This window comes from Opisthocomus hoazin, chromosome 9, assembly GCF_030867145.1.
Source record: "Opisthocomus hoazin isolate bOpiHoa1 chromosome 9, bOpiHoa1.hap1, whole genome shotgun sequence".
NCBI lineage: Eukaryota > Metazoa > Chordata > Aves > Opisthocomiformes > Opisthocomidae > Opisthocomus > Opisthocomus hoazin.
The window spans coordinates 30,579,759-30,596,596 of record NC_134422.1 but is presented as its reverse complement, the minus strand read 5'-3'; the positions used below and the strand labels follow the sequence as shown (position 1 = coordinate 30,596,596).

The following is a 16,838-nucleotide window of genomic DNA, read 5'->3' as shown; positions in this document are numbered from 1 at the left end:
ATACTAAATATCTGATTTTATACTACAGGTGCATAGATAAGCATTCTTCCCTGATGTTTGGGTAAGTGAAAGAAGGGGGAGGGAGAGGAACAGTGAAAGGAGAATAGTAGTCTAGCTGCTGAAGAGCCAGGATAGTTGGCCATCTGTGGTCATAGAGGTCAATCACACAGGGTTTGGTGGTGATCCATGGATAATCTAAGGAATGTCTCTAAACCTGGATATATATTTTTGCCAGTACATAAGGAGGAAGGAGCAGGAATCCTGTTTTCCCAAATCCTCTGTTTGTTTCATTTCCTGCTTACTTTATTTTGCAGGTGTTTTTCCAGGTCTGATCACCTTGCCCTACACATGAAGAGACACATCTAAATATCAGTCAGCTTGGTGTGGATGTCATCTGAGCTAAGTGTTGTGAGATGAAAGTGGAACTCAAGTTACAACGTGCTGCCTTGCAGGAGAAGAAAACTTGATCACGTGTAATCCTCTGTACAGAGACCACACACTCACACTGTCATGCACCCAGTTATACTTCAGTACGTACATCGGTTCTTTATGCCTTGCCCCAGCTGGATGGGAGAAGATGCAGGCAAGGAAACGATATAGAGGTGAAGTCAATGCGAAGGAACACTTGCTTACAGTACTTCGTCCCTCTTGGATTTGTTTCCTGTTTTTGCCAGTGGAAATCAAAGAAAACAGAGGAGGCTTCCCTGCAGGTGGACGGCAGTAGGAGGGGCTTATTTAACTTGCTTCTCAGTGCAACTCAGTAGGAGAATATGTCATCTTGAAGTTGCATATTTGTAGCACTAACTTTCTTTTTAAATAGATGGGGGGAAAACATTGACCTAGAAAACCAAATCCCAGTTTGGTAGCCAAAATTAACCTCTTGGTTCATTTGTTCTTTGTCTAAGAATTCCTAATGTTCAGTGCGTCAGACTTCTCACAGACACTTTGACCTGTCTTGGTTTTGGTTCTTCTTCCTAGAACTGAGCTATTGAGATCCTTTTAAGTCAATACCAGTGGCCTTAATGGCAGTAGACTGTGGAGTGACACTTGTGACACAAATATCCTCTTCTTGGCCTGAGTTTATGTAGACTTTACGGAGGACTGTATTTTTGTTTGTTGTTTTTATTTTAATTTTTGTTTTGCCTATTGCACAACATATGCACTAGGGACTCTGGAAGCTGCTGCCATGATGGCTAAGTGGCCAAGGGATAAAGCCCTGAGAAACGGCACCTAATATCTCTGTGGGCCTCACCTTATTGCCATAGCTAGGACTTCTTGTTTATTTGTTGAACAAAAACCTTTAAAAGCTTATTTGGAAGCTTAAACATTTTTTTCTCTTTTCTCCACAAACAAGTGGTCTTCAGAACTCCTTTGTCTTCACCTGGATATCGGTCTGGGACTGGCCACACAGGCATGACTACAGGATTCCTTCCACATCGTGTGAGCATGTTAGCCACAACTCACAGTGACTTAGTGATGAATTACATTGCTTTTTCTTGCTGTTCTGCTATTAACCAATTTAAAACATTAGACTTTTGTTTGTGTAAAGAGCACCTGCAGACATTTTAATTTAAAGCCAATGTTTGTTGAGCATCTTACACACACACACAAAAAAAACCAAGCCAAAAATCCTACTCCAGTCTTTGAGTGGGAAATCAAGAACTGCTTCCAAGTACAATGGCTTCATTCAGCATTAGCCTTTTAAAGAAATTATCAAAGTCCTCCCTCTCCATTCATCAAGTTGATGCTGTAGCCCACTCCTGTATGAAAAAATGTAACAATGTGAACAGTGAAGGAAGGGTTGGATTTTACATACACCTGTTGAGGCATTTCCAAATGATTAGTCTAAAGTATTACTAACCTAGAGGTCTATTTTGGCCTACTGTGTGAACCATCAAGGAGAAGTGGAGGTCTCATGCTCACCTTTCAGTCTTATTGATAATTTGATTTCGTTGGCTCAAAGAGGATGAATGTCTTCATTACAAAAGAAAAACAAAAAAATTTATCTTACCATAACTTGCATTTGAAACTATTTGGCACTGACCTTGACTCCAAAGACTGCATTTAGGACCATAACAATGGCCTATGCAAGCAGGCAGGTGGTCATTAAGTTGTATATTTTGTATATTCTGGGACCATCCCTACAAGATGTGTCTAGAAATGAAACAAAATGGTGTGTGGTTCACAAATGGTTGCTGCTCTTTTATACTGTATTAGCCAACTGCCCTTCTTTGACTGTTTTGACTCATTGACTGTTAAATATTTCTCTTAATTTATGTTTTGGAAGGTAAAACTGTACTCTTAGGGGAAAAAAGAACAAACAAGAAACTTGATAGATGTTAAAGAGCCGTCACCGGGATCCTTGGCACTTGAATTCTCAACATTTTGCAACCTTTGGTTCCAGTGAGAGATTGAGTTTACTCAAAAGATGCTGGTTTTCCTCACAGTTTTCACAAAACACTGTGACTGTCAACTGAACACTTTGGGGGTAGGGAGGAAATATGATGTCTAGCCCATATGGCATGAAATATGGACCAAAATCTAACCATCTTTTAGGGACAATGATGTAACATTCGTGGTAAAAGCATGAGAGAGAGCAAGAGAGAGAGTGAAAGAAAGAAAAGACAGAAAGACAGAGAGAAAGAGAGAGAGAACAAAAATTGAGTTTATTCCAAAGATTTTAAACTATCCGTACTCTGTATGTGTATATATATATGCTTTTATATATATGTATACATTTAAAAATTGCGGAGCACTGCTTGCTGACAATCTTCTATTTCTCTACTTCTGTATTTGCATACTTTTTATGGCCATTCCACCCAGCTGTTCCACTGGGACTGAGGGCCCTAGAATCCAATTTGTGTTGGAATATATAGAGCATCCTGCCAGATGTCTAATGGTAACTGAAACCTCAGCTGTGTGAAACTGCAGAGCATCCAGTCATTGCATTAGATTAAAAAAAGGATAAGAGAATCCTAGAATTTCTTTACTGTAGTGTCCTAAAGTGTGTGCTCTCAAACCCACCACTATGATTTTCATTGGCTGTGAGCCTGCATTAATATCCTCCTTTGACCTCTGAACACACCTCCCTTTAGACATACTATCAGTAGTGTACAGACCTTAATTGTTAAGTGACAGTTGAACTACCAGGATCTATTTAAAATGGGAAAAATCACGCAAGACTGTTTATTTACTTCTAGTTGTCATTTATGCTCTTGTTGACATCTTATTTAAATATGGCAGAACAAGGGCTCCATGGAAAAAAAACATGCTGCAATATCTGATTATTTTGTTCTAGAAGCAGGCCTACATCTAAATCGTGGATCCAAATGGCCTAAAAAACATAGAGAAAAGGGGGATAAGAGGCTTAACCACATTTCAGATTTCTCAGGCTCTCTCTGTAGCAGGTCTTGAACTCTGAAGCCAAATTCTGGGCTTTGGGACCATCTCTTCTGTTTGTAAAGGGACATATTTTTCACCCGTATACCTGGTGTACTCAGTCAATATCTGGACTTTAGTTTTTGGGTGCTCATATGCCAGTGTCTTGGTCATTACTAAAATTTTGAACCATAGCTGGTATTTTGTAGAAGGAGTCTCCATTTTGGAAAGGCATAATTAGTGACACATTCCAGGATTCATTTTTTACAATCACAAGTTTTGTTTCTTCGCAGATATTTTAAGCTGTGCACTTCAAACTTGTGTAATCTGTAATAGCTAGAACCTTTCTAGGTCTGTGTCTCATTGCTAAAGTGGTACAGTTGTCCTCTATTTGTAAACTGTGTGTAGAAACAGACTAATGAGGAAAGGCTAATACTCTCTGTAAGGCTTGGTGGAAGCAAACCCACAAACAGATGAGTTGGTAACAATTGAGGACCAAGTTTTCCATGTATAGAAAGGAGAAGCTTAACCTTGTTTCCTTCATGCTAGGTTTATGCCTATTTTCAAAAGAGAAGCCATTGTGAGAAAGTCAGATTGTGGTTTCCAAGGCCGTGGAACTATAGGATGAGAACAAGTTGAGACAAAAGTCTCACAAAAGAGTGTACATAGGGGAAGCAACTAAAGCAAATATGAGATTTTGTGAGTAGCTAAATAATATTTTGAAGCAAAGCAGACACTCAGAGAATCATGCAGGTGGGAAGGAGCCTCCAGAGGCTGTTTTGGCCAGTCTCCAGCTAGAGCTGGTTGCTCAGGGCCATATCCAGCTGAGTTTTACATATCCCCAAGGATGGAAATTCTACAACCTCTCTGTGCAAGCTATTCTAATATTTGACCATCTTTATGTTAAAAAAAAAATTAAAAAAAATCCATGTGTTGGGTAGGAATTTTCCATGTTCCAACTTGTTTTCATTGCCTCTTCCACTATGCACCTCCAAGAAGAGTCTCGCTTCTTCTCTACGCCCTCTGTTTAGGTATTTATAGACAGCAATAAGATCTACCCTTTCTCTTCTCTTCATAAGGTTGAACCATGTCTCTAAACCTGTCTTCCACCACCATGTGTTCTAGAACCTGATCTCCATGGTGGCTCTCTGCTAGACTTGCTCCAATATGTCGATAATTTTCTTGTAATAGGGAGGCCAAACCCAGACAGAATATTCCAGATAAAAGACGTACTTCATATGTTGCAGTGTTGATATAATTTATTTATTCTGGATTTTTCCATTATCTAATTGAGACAAGCTATACTCTATGACGAGATTCTAATTTGAGAACTGATTTATGAAAAATCATTTAGGAAGCACCAGTATAAAGATTTTTCTAATCAGATTTGCCGAAGCTGTGTATAAAAATACGCTTATAGAAATATACCTTCTATACTGCCAGCTTGAGGTCTGGCAAGCAAAATTCTGTTTTTCCAAGATAATCATTGCTGTTTTACTTTAAAAAATGTATTGTTTTGATATAAAGTGTATATCAAATATGAAGAAAGGTTATACTGTATTTTAGTCAGTTTTTAGACCAAAACAACACTTCATTGCGTCTTTGTTCTGTTTGGTTTTCCCATTAGGAGATAAAGAGCAACCTACTATATCACATGTATTTTACAAAGATTGTTCTAACAGAGAAGGGGATTTCAGAGTCCAGAGTATTTTTCGTTGTGTTGTTCTTTTTCAATAGCCAATACTCAGTCTAGAAAATTATATTACCTGGATAAATTGGCAAATGAAGAAAACAAAGAAAGGACTGAAATCCTGGATTCTTTCAATGTCTTGGACAAGGTCTTGAGCAGTCTGATCTAACTAAACTGTTATTTAAACAGAGGATTGGATTAGGTGACCTCCAGAGGTACCTTCCAACATCAATTTTTCTGGGTTTCTATGATTGATTCATTTCAGAGCTCTCACTGATGACATGTGTACTGGTTCTAGTTCTTCCGAGTCTTGTGCTGGTGGAGAAGGAGGTAGGACAGGTCTGTAGGGTTTCTCTCAAACTCTGATAGTTTCATCTTTATTAAATTTATAAGGCTTCTTCATAAGAGAGACTTAGAGAGGAGGAAATCTTAAAAAAAAAAAAAGAAACCCTTAGCAGATAAGTTTGAAGCGGTATCATACTATGAGATGTGTCACAGCTGCAGAGATCAATCAGATGCTATGGAAACAAGTTTGCTAGCCTGGAAGACCGATGTGGTGTCTCAAAAACAGTTGAAACCTGAAATCAAAGCCAGCATGTATTTCTACAAAGGTGAACATGTTTGTTTGGTTTTTTTCATTCATTCTTTTTAGAACTGGGTTTACTGTTTTTTAAGGCTAGCATGCTTTCACTTAATATGTGGAAAGCACTGACCATACACAGTTGGGGAAGAAGAACTTGAATGCAAGAGGAGCCACCAGGTCCTTGCTTTTGGGGCCGTTTTAACTTCAGAAGTAAAAAGATCACTAGAGCGTATGGCTAAAATGGAGCTGATCAATATGATAGTTGCAGTGGTTGAGTGTATCTTGTCTGTGACCTCTCTGATATCTACAGAATCAGGCTTTCTCCTTCATTTTTACCTGGCTCTAGACAATTTAGACTATTTAGCTGTCTCTAACACAAAGGTTGCTTCTTCTGTTTAACATAGTTTGTCTGTCTACAAAAGAGGTCATAATTGGTGCTTTTGACAAAACTGATGGAAATCCAACTTATGTGTTTCCTTTTCTCTGCCTGTTCCCTTAATGTATGTCAAAGTCTTTAAATTTAAAAAATAAAAAAGGAGAATTTCATAAATAATGTTACTAGGCCAGCACCCAGTGGATCAAGGGCTTTTATTTTTTATTTCATTCAGGACTTGGCACATCCCATCATTCCATCCAGTAAGACTGTTTTTAACGTTTCGTATCCTGGGTGTAGCCTCTAACCCAACACTCCTAAAGTACATTTCGCTGTTTTCAGATAGAATTCCACTTGCAAAGATCCCTGCATACCAAGAACAAAAACAATACTTGACAATAACTCTATTTAACTCTGTCTTGAAAAATGAAATTATTTCCTCCCAAGACATTAGAACTACTCATTGACAAGTCATGCCTGTCTTTCATTAGCATTAAATCCACACCTTCTTGAATTATCATTTCCAGATCAAGCTTGGATATTCTTCTTCCTTTTGTTACATTTGTGTCTCCTTTTATTAATAGTTTAGGGATGACTACTCCAGTCTTTCTCCTCCTACACTGGCTTCAGTGGCCAGATTTAGCATTGTAAGAACTGTAGAATCTGGCCCACCAGGTACTAAGATCTGTAAAGCTGAGACTTTCCTCCTCCCTTAGACGAAGAAGTCCAAGACAGACTTGTGCTATATAAGTTATGTATATAATGAAATAGTTCTATGTATAAATTATATACATAAAAATGTGGAGATGGGGCTTAGGCTGCCTTTATCACCTCAAGAATGAGTTTCCCTACCTGAAAACTTTAAAATGCAGGTGTCATTTTTCAAACAGGGTTTTATAGTTTTCCTTAATGCTTGTTAATGACATTTTTGGTGTAATAAAGTTGGAACTCCTCGCGATTTTCAAAGTGAAAGCTTTGATGATTTTTTTTAAGTGCTTTGGTCCTAACTTCTATATACTGCCAGAAAGCAGGTTCTTCACCCTGTTTCTGTGCAGATGTGGATGTACAACAGTATACCGTATATACCTACACAGAAGAGGAAACTGAGCTACTGACTTACAGTTCGTAGTAGCCAACTGTGCCTATTGCTTTGATTTAGGGAGGGCCCTTGCTGTTGCCACTGCATTTTAGGAATCATGTCAGCTTTTGTAGGAAAGTTTTCAACAATGCTGGGAAATACGCGTTGCTGTGTACTGTGAATGAGTAGGCTGCAAATATGGAGTTTGGGAGGGGAGGTGGGAAGGGAGGGGGATGAGGGCTTAGCATGTACATACTAAAAGTGAATGAGAATGGACAGAAAGGTGACAATTGTAGCCTTTATTGTTGGGCTCTCGGGGAAATGAAAAGCTAACACACAGTCCCTGGAAGGCCTGGTGGCTGAAGGGCTGATCTTTATACTTTGCAACATACGTTTTACTCGTCACTTGGTATTTTAAACCCCAGGACTGCCAGATTCTGGAAGTAGATCAAAACACTGGTTTAAACACTACTTTGTTACCAAGGCCATGTCTCTACCAGGGAAGTTGCTCTACGTTAAAGTATGAGTCTAGTTAAAATCACTTTGTAGCTGCACCTATTACTTGATTGCCTGGATTGAGTTTGTGTTGGCATCCTATGCAGTTAAGCTAAAGTGTAAGAAATACTTCAACCAATGAAGATACCTCTACAGTAACGTTATTGCACCAATTTAAGTACCTGATTTTGAAATGAGTGTGTATAAACCATGACAGCTTTTCTCTTAGAAACAAGGCCTTAGTGTAGCATGTCTGCTCATATAGTTGAAAAAATAATAATGCAGGCTGAGATTTTTTTTTCTTGCTTTGCAAAGTGACCTGTTTTTGTTCTTGTCCTTTGAAAACTTTCTTGCTCTCTACTACACATTAGATTTTTGTTTGGGGGATATTTTTAGCAACAACAAAAAGAAGTATGAATGCTCCCTATTTAAAAAAAAAACAAACCAGTATTGCTTGAAGGACTTTTCATTTTGCACTATAATTTTTCTTTTACCAGTGTGTCTGACAAGTGCATTTTGGAGATGCCCTCGGTCACGTTCTCTCAGGCCTACTCTGGTATTTCTAATATATCACAGAAGTACCCAATCTTGTAGCCCTCAGTTCTGCCTTTTTTTGACATTTTATTTTTTTTAAGCTTTTTATATATATATATATATAAATATATTACTTTGTCAGTTTTTTTGCTGTACAAAAAGTCTTAAGATTTAAAAATATTATTTGTATTATATGATGGTGGTATGTTAATGTTACAAAATTATTAATGAAGAAAAAATTTATTTTTGTTACTGGTCTGTTTCATAATTCTTTTTTAAATTGGTATATTGTAAGATATCTATGCAAAAATGTTATGTGACGCATTTTTATTTAAGAATGTAATATGTGTAATAAACAGTAGAATGTGTTTGGCCTGACAGTGTTTAGTGTGCCTTGTATATTATTTCTTTATAAAAACTTCTGTGAACAGTGAAATCGCATTTGAATATCAGTTAAGTCTATGGTTCTATAAACAGTTATTGACATAAAATACATAACTTCTAAGTATGCTTTAGCAGAATCACATCTTTGGATTTAAATAATTTCTTTTTTTTTAATGTGTTTTATAACAGTTGAGGTGTTGCTTATATTCGTGCCATATCACATGTTGCTTTTGGAAAACGTGCTCAAGAAGGAAGTGCTTATTCTTAAAAGCTGGCCAGATTTCCATCTGGCTTGTAATACTGCTTCTGTTGGAGATGGTGACTTCTGTAATTTGACGTTTTACACCGGTTGAAGGTTTCAGCCAGTGTTCTTTTTGTAAAAGACACAGAGAACACTTGCATTGATTTTCCATGCCTAGCTTTGAAACATTTGTCAGTCGGTGGTCAGAATAGGACTAGACTTTGAGGCTCCTGAGCACTAGTGCTATGCTCTAGTCCGTGCATCAGGCTGTCTCGCAGGAGTGCAGCATTGTTCTCTTTCCCCTACCTCAGTTGTTTAGTCTCCCACTTTAATATCTGCAAAATTGCAAGCACAATTGAATCTACCTGGATGCTCAAGTATTAAAAAAGTATTTAAGCAGTAAAAACAGTCATTCTGAGCACAATTACTTTGCAGTGTCATGGCATAAAATGAAATTACTTTTTCAAGTCAGGCCAGTATCCCTTTAGGTTTTTGCTGTCTTGTGCTTACACACTGCAGCAACCTCAATGGGTGCTGCATATGAACATCATATAGGGCTCATCTTATGCAAACTTGCTAGCTTTTATTTCTGGGACAACATGCCTCACTTGCCCTGTTGGGAGACCTGCTAGAACTGTTTATTTCAGAGAGAGGGTAGGATTCCCCTCCTGATGGCTGTGTCTAGAAGCCAGATGACCATTCTAACCTACCCATTTATACTCCCTCTGTAGCTAATGAAGAGATACGTATCCAGAAGTGACTCACTCCAGGGGATTAGCTGAATACAAAAGGAGCTGAGGTGATGTCAAGCATTTCTGGAAAGCCACATGGTAAGTTGGGAGACAAAAGTTCCGCTGATGCCCATGACTTCTCTGGTCACTCCAGTCGTACCAAATGTTTGATGATGGACGTAATTTGTAGTGTTTGGGTGTATGTTAATGCACAGCTCTTGAGCACTGGAAAAGGACTCAGCACAGGTCGAAATTTTGGGCTTGTGTTCCAAATGGTCAAAACTGCACAGTGCTCTGGCTGCTTCAGTGTGGCAGTGATACCTTGGTGTCACTCTTAAAGAGCATGAGTGAGGCAGTCACTCATCAGAGTTTTTGGCATCCTACCATGAAAAAAATACAAGGTCGAAAAAAAATGGTCTTTTTGTTGTAGATTGAAGTATTTGTATGATGTAGCTATGAATGGAGTTATGTGTGACACAGAATTCTTTCTGCAAATGGCATTTTGACTTTATAGCTTTTTCCTTTTAAAGACAACGTCCAGGTTCCTTCACTTTCTCTGTTCCCTGAAAACCTCAGTAAGCTGTTACATGTCTAAATGTCTAGACAAAGATACTTCTCATGTAAATTAGTCCTCTGCTCACAGGTGGAGGAGACCTGTGAGAGGGACTTCCAGAGAGCTCCTGAACAACCTTGTTGAAGGAAACTTTGGGGCAGCACAGCTAGTATTTTGGCCTGTGTTCAACTGGAATGAATTGGAGGGAGGATTATCAATTACACATAAACATACAACCAGTTGTCCAGGAACTTTCAGAAAATACAATGCTTTACTTATCATACACTTCCTCTGAGAAGCAGGTAGGTTATTAGTCTGCAGGAATAGCTTTCAGACGCTTCCCTGGGCTGGAGGCCAGGGAAAAGAGATATTGTGAAAGAACTGCTTCCCTCTGAAATTGTTCACAGTCATATTGTCACCTAGGACAACTCACACTGTCGGAGTGCAGAGGTCTCTAAGGAAACAAAATAAAAATTTGTTCACTTCTAGGGTTAGACTGAATATGACCATCCTGCTGAGCTCATGTGATGCAAACTCATCACGTGCAAACTTTACATGACTTTTCTGACATAGTTGCTCTACTGCAAATGCATCTCAGCTGAAGCAGAGAAGGGCTGGGAGGTGCTTACCCCTTTCTCAGGCTGTAGGAGGCTGAGCAAGCTCTGCACTGTCTGGGCATGACTCTGTGAGACGTGGCTGTCTGGTGGGCAGCTTACTCGTAACAGGGGAGGTTCCCAGATGCATTAGTTTCCTCAAGTATCTTCTTTTTCAAGCTACTAGAGCTGAAAAAAGAAAAATGCTTCCTATGAAACTTAAAAATGTAGATTTTTCTGCCTTTTTTAAAAAATTTTTTACTTTAGCTCACCTTTTCTTAACAAGAGTAAATAATGAGAGCAGAATGAAAAGTGAATTAAATGAGGGTTTGCCATCAGAATTATGCTATTTTAGTGCTTTTTACAAATAATTGTAATACTTGGGGGTTTAATTACCTTTTAAGGATGTCAGTAAGTTTTGATATGAAATAAACAGTTTTTCATGAACAATTTCTGACCACCAGTCTCAAAGTCTTTCCAGAGGCCCAGTCGCAAGCCATGCCTGCTAACTGAGAGCTCATGCGCCTCATTGTGTGCCTCTGTGTTGGTGAGAGCTGACAAGAGTTATTGGAACTGTTGCTTCTAGGGACCTTCTGTGTCCGTGGTTTGCCCATTGACTTCAGTTTTCTCAAGATCTTCTGTTTAAACCATGAGGGACATACATACCCTATTTTCAGACACCCTTCCTCATGTACCCCTGCACATGTTTTCAGATTCATTGTCTGCTTATGTTCTGATGGGTTAATGTTCAGTGAAGGAGAGGCAGTAAAGCTGAGGAAGATGAAGCTGTGCTGTACCCACGTAGTCTTGAGTTTAAAATTCCTCAGGGCTTGAGACTTTTCCAAACTCTGTCAAATTTACCTCTATCTGCTGGATTTCTCCTGGACTTCTTGGAGGTGCAAAATTAATGAAAGCACGTCAAACAGGTGGAACGGGGTAGCTGTATCTCTACATTCAACTGGAGTTACCCAAATGATACGGAGTGTGGACTAGAAACCAGAGTCCCGATGCAAACACCTTCTGGTCCGAGGCTCCTATCTGGTATTTCTAGTTTACTGAGGTAATCAGAAAGCACTTTTCCCCTCAGGATCCAGTCTAGCTGGACTAGTACTAATCCCGTATGTAAAGAGAAGTATGGTGGAGTGATACCATTCAAAAAGTATTTTGGGATATTCCGGAAGGATCTTTGAGAAATAGGAACTTTCCTGCCCTTAAGCAAAAGCCTCTTACCCTTTCAAAAGAAAGCTGCAAAATGAATACAAGTTCCTAAAATTCAGTGATGAGAACCTTGGCTTTCTGAGGTGAGTATTTTGGTCCCTAAAATACATGTTTCTTTCCAAATCTTTCCTGTGACCCTGAAATACTGTGGCTAGCTGATGGTGCTGAAAGACCTGCTACAAGGAAGGTAATTTGGAAGAGGAAGGAGGGCACAGCCCTCCTAATCAGAAAACACCTAATGCTCTGGGAAATGGCAAGAGCTGCCACAGTATAACCTGAATATGGTCCATGAGCTGTGACATAGAATGGAAGGTCTCAGCTACAGGCCTTTATCTCCATGTGAACTCACATGGGTAGCTCCAAGGCATTATCACAAACACCCTGAAATGCCAAGTAATCATTATTAATAAACCTTAACTGTTTCCCTTCTGCTTTTATTTTCTGAAGCTTATTTTGCAAACATTTCCCTAAATCCTCTCAGCCTACTCTGAGCCTCCTCATCTCTCTGCTTTTTCAGGTTTTTATGCTGCTGGATGACAGTTTCCATTCTTAGCCCAAGACCATCATCACCCCTTTACACTTAACTGATTAATTTATATTTAATGATTAAATTATTATTAAATGATAAACCAAATTTTCTTCATTGTGAAGGATGAGTTGCAGGGAGCTAAAGTGGTCACTGTTCAGAGACCTGAGAAATAAACTTGTGGCTGGGTTACTGTGCACCTCAGAGAATATAACCACGTACTGGTGAGTCAATGGTATGACACCCAAGGAACGTGTGTACTTGTCCCGCACAGTCCTCCCCTTGCTCTGAGACCCCATTCCTAAAATGTTAGTTAGGCACTGTGCCCAGGCCCCAGCACCACACAGCCCAAGTAAGGAGAGAGGGGGCGAAATGCTCTGTCACCGGCAGACAGTCTGCCGTCCTTCAGAGGGGCAGGGACCGAGGCGGGGGCCTCTCCGGCCACCACGCTGAGTAGAGGCACAGGGGCCCTCAAAATGGTGCCTCTCTCTCCGCAGGTCTCCCTGCAGCCGGCTTGCCCCCTCAGGCACCATCTGGCATCAGGTGCAAGCATCAGCCCCATGAGTGCCTGAGCAACTGGAAATGGTGGCAGCAACAGGAGAAGCTTTAAGGTTGAAGAGAAGTGTGGGAGGTAATGTTCTCCTCCTGTCAGGTGGGTCCTTTCCCTGCACGTGGAAGCCATGCTGTCCTCTCCCCATACAGCGATTCTGTCACCTTTCTGTCCCCTCCCCATACTTCACTGTTTTGGGGTCCCTCTTGCAAAGCTGGCCAGGCTTTCTTCTGAGCCATGAGTGGTGATAACCAAAGAATTATAAAATGTCACCATGTTATTCATGATGGGGATTGCTGTTAACCCCTCATCTGCTTTTCTCTCAGCATTTCTGATGCTGGGTGCCTGCCCTCCTGAGCCACGGCACGGATAAAAACCAGCCACCTAGACATCCATGGGCTGCATTTTCATTAGCAGACTCAGCAGGGCCATAGCCAAGTTGTCCATACTGTTAAATTGCTGGTATAGCCCCATCAGACACCCCCTGCAACACCGCTTGGGTAAGGCTCAGGGCTGTCACGTGCCCAGAGGCAGCCCAGACATGAGCACTGTTTTAGGACATCGTGTGGGGAAAGATATGAGATTTTGGTGTTGTGAGACGTGAGCCATGCAGAGCCAGTCAGCCTCAGGGCCAGAGAAGGCCCCAGGTACATTTACTTGTCTGTATGAATGCCACCAGCGCTCCCATGCAGGGCCATTCCCTCCAGCAGCTGCTGTTGGGCTCTTTCGATGACCACAGCTGTCTGTGAGGAGAGCACAACGGGCTCACAGGAGCTATGTCACTGTGATCAGGTGTTTCCCGAAGTTACATGGTCTGTGGAGCGAGAAGGTAGCTGTGCTACTCACTGAACAAAGCTCCTGGCAGCCAGGGCGCTCCAGCTTGGTGCCTCAGAAGTCCACCGCGGCAGAAAAGCTTCAAGATGGTGGCTGTGCCAGCAGTAGCCAGGATGGCTGCCAGGCTGGGCAGGCCTCCTCCTTCCTCTGCCGCTGCATGTGCTTGGTGGTACTGGGCAGTGGGAGGTAAGCGCATGCTCCAGAAGGAAGCTGGCCCACCATGGTGGGCAGGTGAAAAAAGCATCCACAGGCTGAGCAATTTCAGCCCTGAAGACCAGCCCCTGGGCAGTTGCTACCCGACAGATTTAAGGAGGGCAGTTTTCCCTCTGATGTTAGTGGGAATTACATTGTACATGTACCAAGGTGAGAATGTGCCCCTAATTTGTTGGAAACCACTGGCAGTGAGTCGCTGTGTCAAAAGGGTTTTGGCCACTCATTCCTCGCTTCAGAAGGGCCCTATTTCCACACAGGGAAGGACTTGCTAGGAAGTGGCTTAAACAGATGAAAAACAGTCAGCAACTCTGAGAAAATTGCCTGTATGTTTGTGTCAATTTAGTAAGAGAAATATACATTCAGATTAAATGTCTTTTTGATTTTTTTTTTTACAGAAAAGAAACAGATGAAGTGGACACTGAAGACAAAATATGCAAAGAAAACCTCAAGTTTGGTTTTAAATAGAGCAAATTGTTAGTGGAACTATATGGCAAGAAACCGTACCAGGATTTGGAGGTGCCACATTTTACCTGTACCACAGCAGACACTTTAGGTAAATTTAACTAAATATCATAATCTTGTATTGGCTCAGTTTTAGTGATGCGCACCCCTTTTTCCTATGTTGGTCCTATGCACCACAAGTATAGTATGCCCATGGAATTCACTTGCTCCATGGCTCTAACAGACACACATCCAGGTGTTAATATCTGTGTAAGACATTTTGCTTGGGTGATTCTGTTGTGAAAGGCTAATGCTTGTTTCCTCTTTCCATGAAGACAGTTGTCCTGGGTTCAGCTGGGTTAGAGTTAATTTTCACAAGAAGCTGGTTGAGCTGACCCAAACAGCCAATCAAATGGGATATTCTATACCGTGTGATGTCATGCTCAGTATTTAAGTGGGGATGTGACTGAAGGAGGGGCTTTTGCTACTCAGGAGCAAGCTGAGCGTGAGGTGGTGAGAACACTGCATGTTGTATATGCTTTTTATCAGTATTGTTGATTGTTGTTTTTTTCTCCCTTTGCCATTCTGTTAAACTGTTCTCATCCCAACCCACGAGTTTTGCCTTTTTCCTTCTGATTCTCCTCCTCATCCCATCGGGGAGGGAGGAGGAGTGAGAGAGTAACTGCGTGGTTCTTTGTTGCAAATTGAGGCAGAACCACAACACAACAGAGATGGTCTGCTTAACAGAAGTTCAAAGATTAGCAGTAAGCAGTGTGGAGAGGGTTTTTACTGACAGTAGCCAAGCCCAAGGGGGCCAGTTTGATCTATCATTTGTTATAACTGAATTCTGTGGTAAATCCATATTCCAGGAACTTACAGCCTAGTCTGCAGAGGACTTGAGTTGACTTTGACAGCAAGTTGGGAAAAGCATCTCTCCTTGACCAAAACCCAATCCGTGTAACTGTAGCTATTGGTCACAATAGCCTTTGTTAGAAGTACAGCAACCAAGTTTTCTCTAAGGCGTGGAGTGACTTCATTACTCTGTATGTTGATTTTTCTGAAAAGAAATTGTAAATAGCTTCAGAAAATTTCATGTTTCCAGTAGAAGGATATGACCCTCAGACAGCTTCATAATTTTGATTCATCTGATTATGGTGCCAATTATTTTACAGTGTGATGGGACTGAAAACAAGAAGAGTCTGAAGCCAAAATCACTTTCCGCTCCTGATGTTTTGGAGTTTGCTTTGTTTGGGGAAAAGTTATGACTGGTGAAAATACTAAATAGATCAAGGATGTTGATGATGCTTCCTTCACATGCCATATGCCTCACACCTGACCCAGAAGAACTATTTGAAATGGAGGACTAAATCAGTTTCTGCATCACTTAAATTCAAGGCTTGTTGATTCTAACTGCCTTTAGCTCTGCCAAGCTGCAGAGGTGAATACACATCTATTAAGAACCAGATTAACATCTGTTTTGTGTGCAGACAACTGTCAGAGTGAACAGGTAATCGCCATCAGCATGTTTACAGCTTTATGTATTGTCCTTCACACATGCATATGTATTTATACATGTGTATATACATATGTATTTAGGGATATTCAAGTTATTGTTATTACCTGACCTTCCTGGAGGTACTATAACACAGTCCTTAAGAACATTCTCCTACCCACCTCCCTATACTTAAGCGACATGAAAGGAGGAGAGGAACAAAGCTGTTCTGAGTGTAATACTACTGTGGTGTTAAAGGCCTTGTTTGCCAAACTCCTGTGAGACTACAAACCTGTCGCTTTCATCCAAATTCACAGGTAGAATTCAATGCCTAAATATCTTTATTGGTATTGGTAGGCTTTGGCCTCCCAACAACTCCCTAAACCAGGAATGATAGCATTCCTCTACCAGACAAGGGTACCTGCATTAATGAGATTATCAGATTCCAAAGAGACAGAGGCCCCACACTGACTCCCCTGGTCTCACCTGTCTGATAATCTGTCTATAACATCATATCATTCCTGCTTAAACACCAACTTCTCCTTACTTGACTGCCAAACTATGAAATGATAGCTTCAGTGGCAACACCATGATATTCAAGGCAGGTGAAAGTATCGTGTTATCATCATTCTCCTCTTTCCCTCTCTTGTATTCTCTGTTGTATTCTGTACTGGATATTTGTGATGCTTGTTTTGGTTTGGCCTGGATAAATGCCAGATGCCCACCAAAACCGCTCTATCACTCACTGCCCCTCCTGGTTTGGCCTGGATAAATGCCAGATGCCCACCAAAACCGCTCTATCACTCACTGCCCCTCCTCAACTGGACAGGGGAGACGAAATATGATGAAAGTCTTGAGGGTTGAGACAAGGACAATTACCATCATAGACAAAACAGACTGAACTTGGGGAGAAAAGGGAGTTTAATTCATC

At 40.8% G+C, this 16,838-nt stretch overlaps 1 protein-coding gene across 2 annotated transcripts in view; it reads left to right on the top strand.

Annotated features, from left to right (window-relative positions):
* KLF7 (KLF transcription factor 7) overlaps positions 1-7,306 on the top strand; it is a 60,054-nt gene extending 52,748 nt beyond the window's left edge. For both annotated transcript variants that reach the window (XM_075430750.1, XM_009939822.2), the window contains one exon: positions 315-7,306. In XM_075430750.1, the coding sequence (XP_075286865.1) occupies positions 315-352 (38 nt within the window). In that variant the 3' untranslated portion in view covers positions 353-7,306. The remainder of the gene's footprint in view (positions 1-314) is intronic.
* The last annotated feature ends 9,532 nt before the right edge of the window (positions 7,307-16,838 follow it).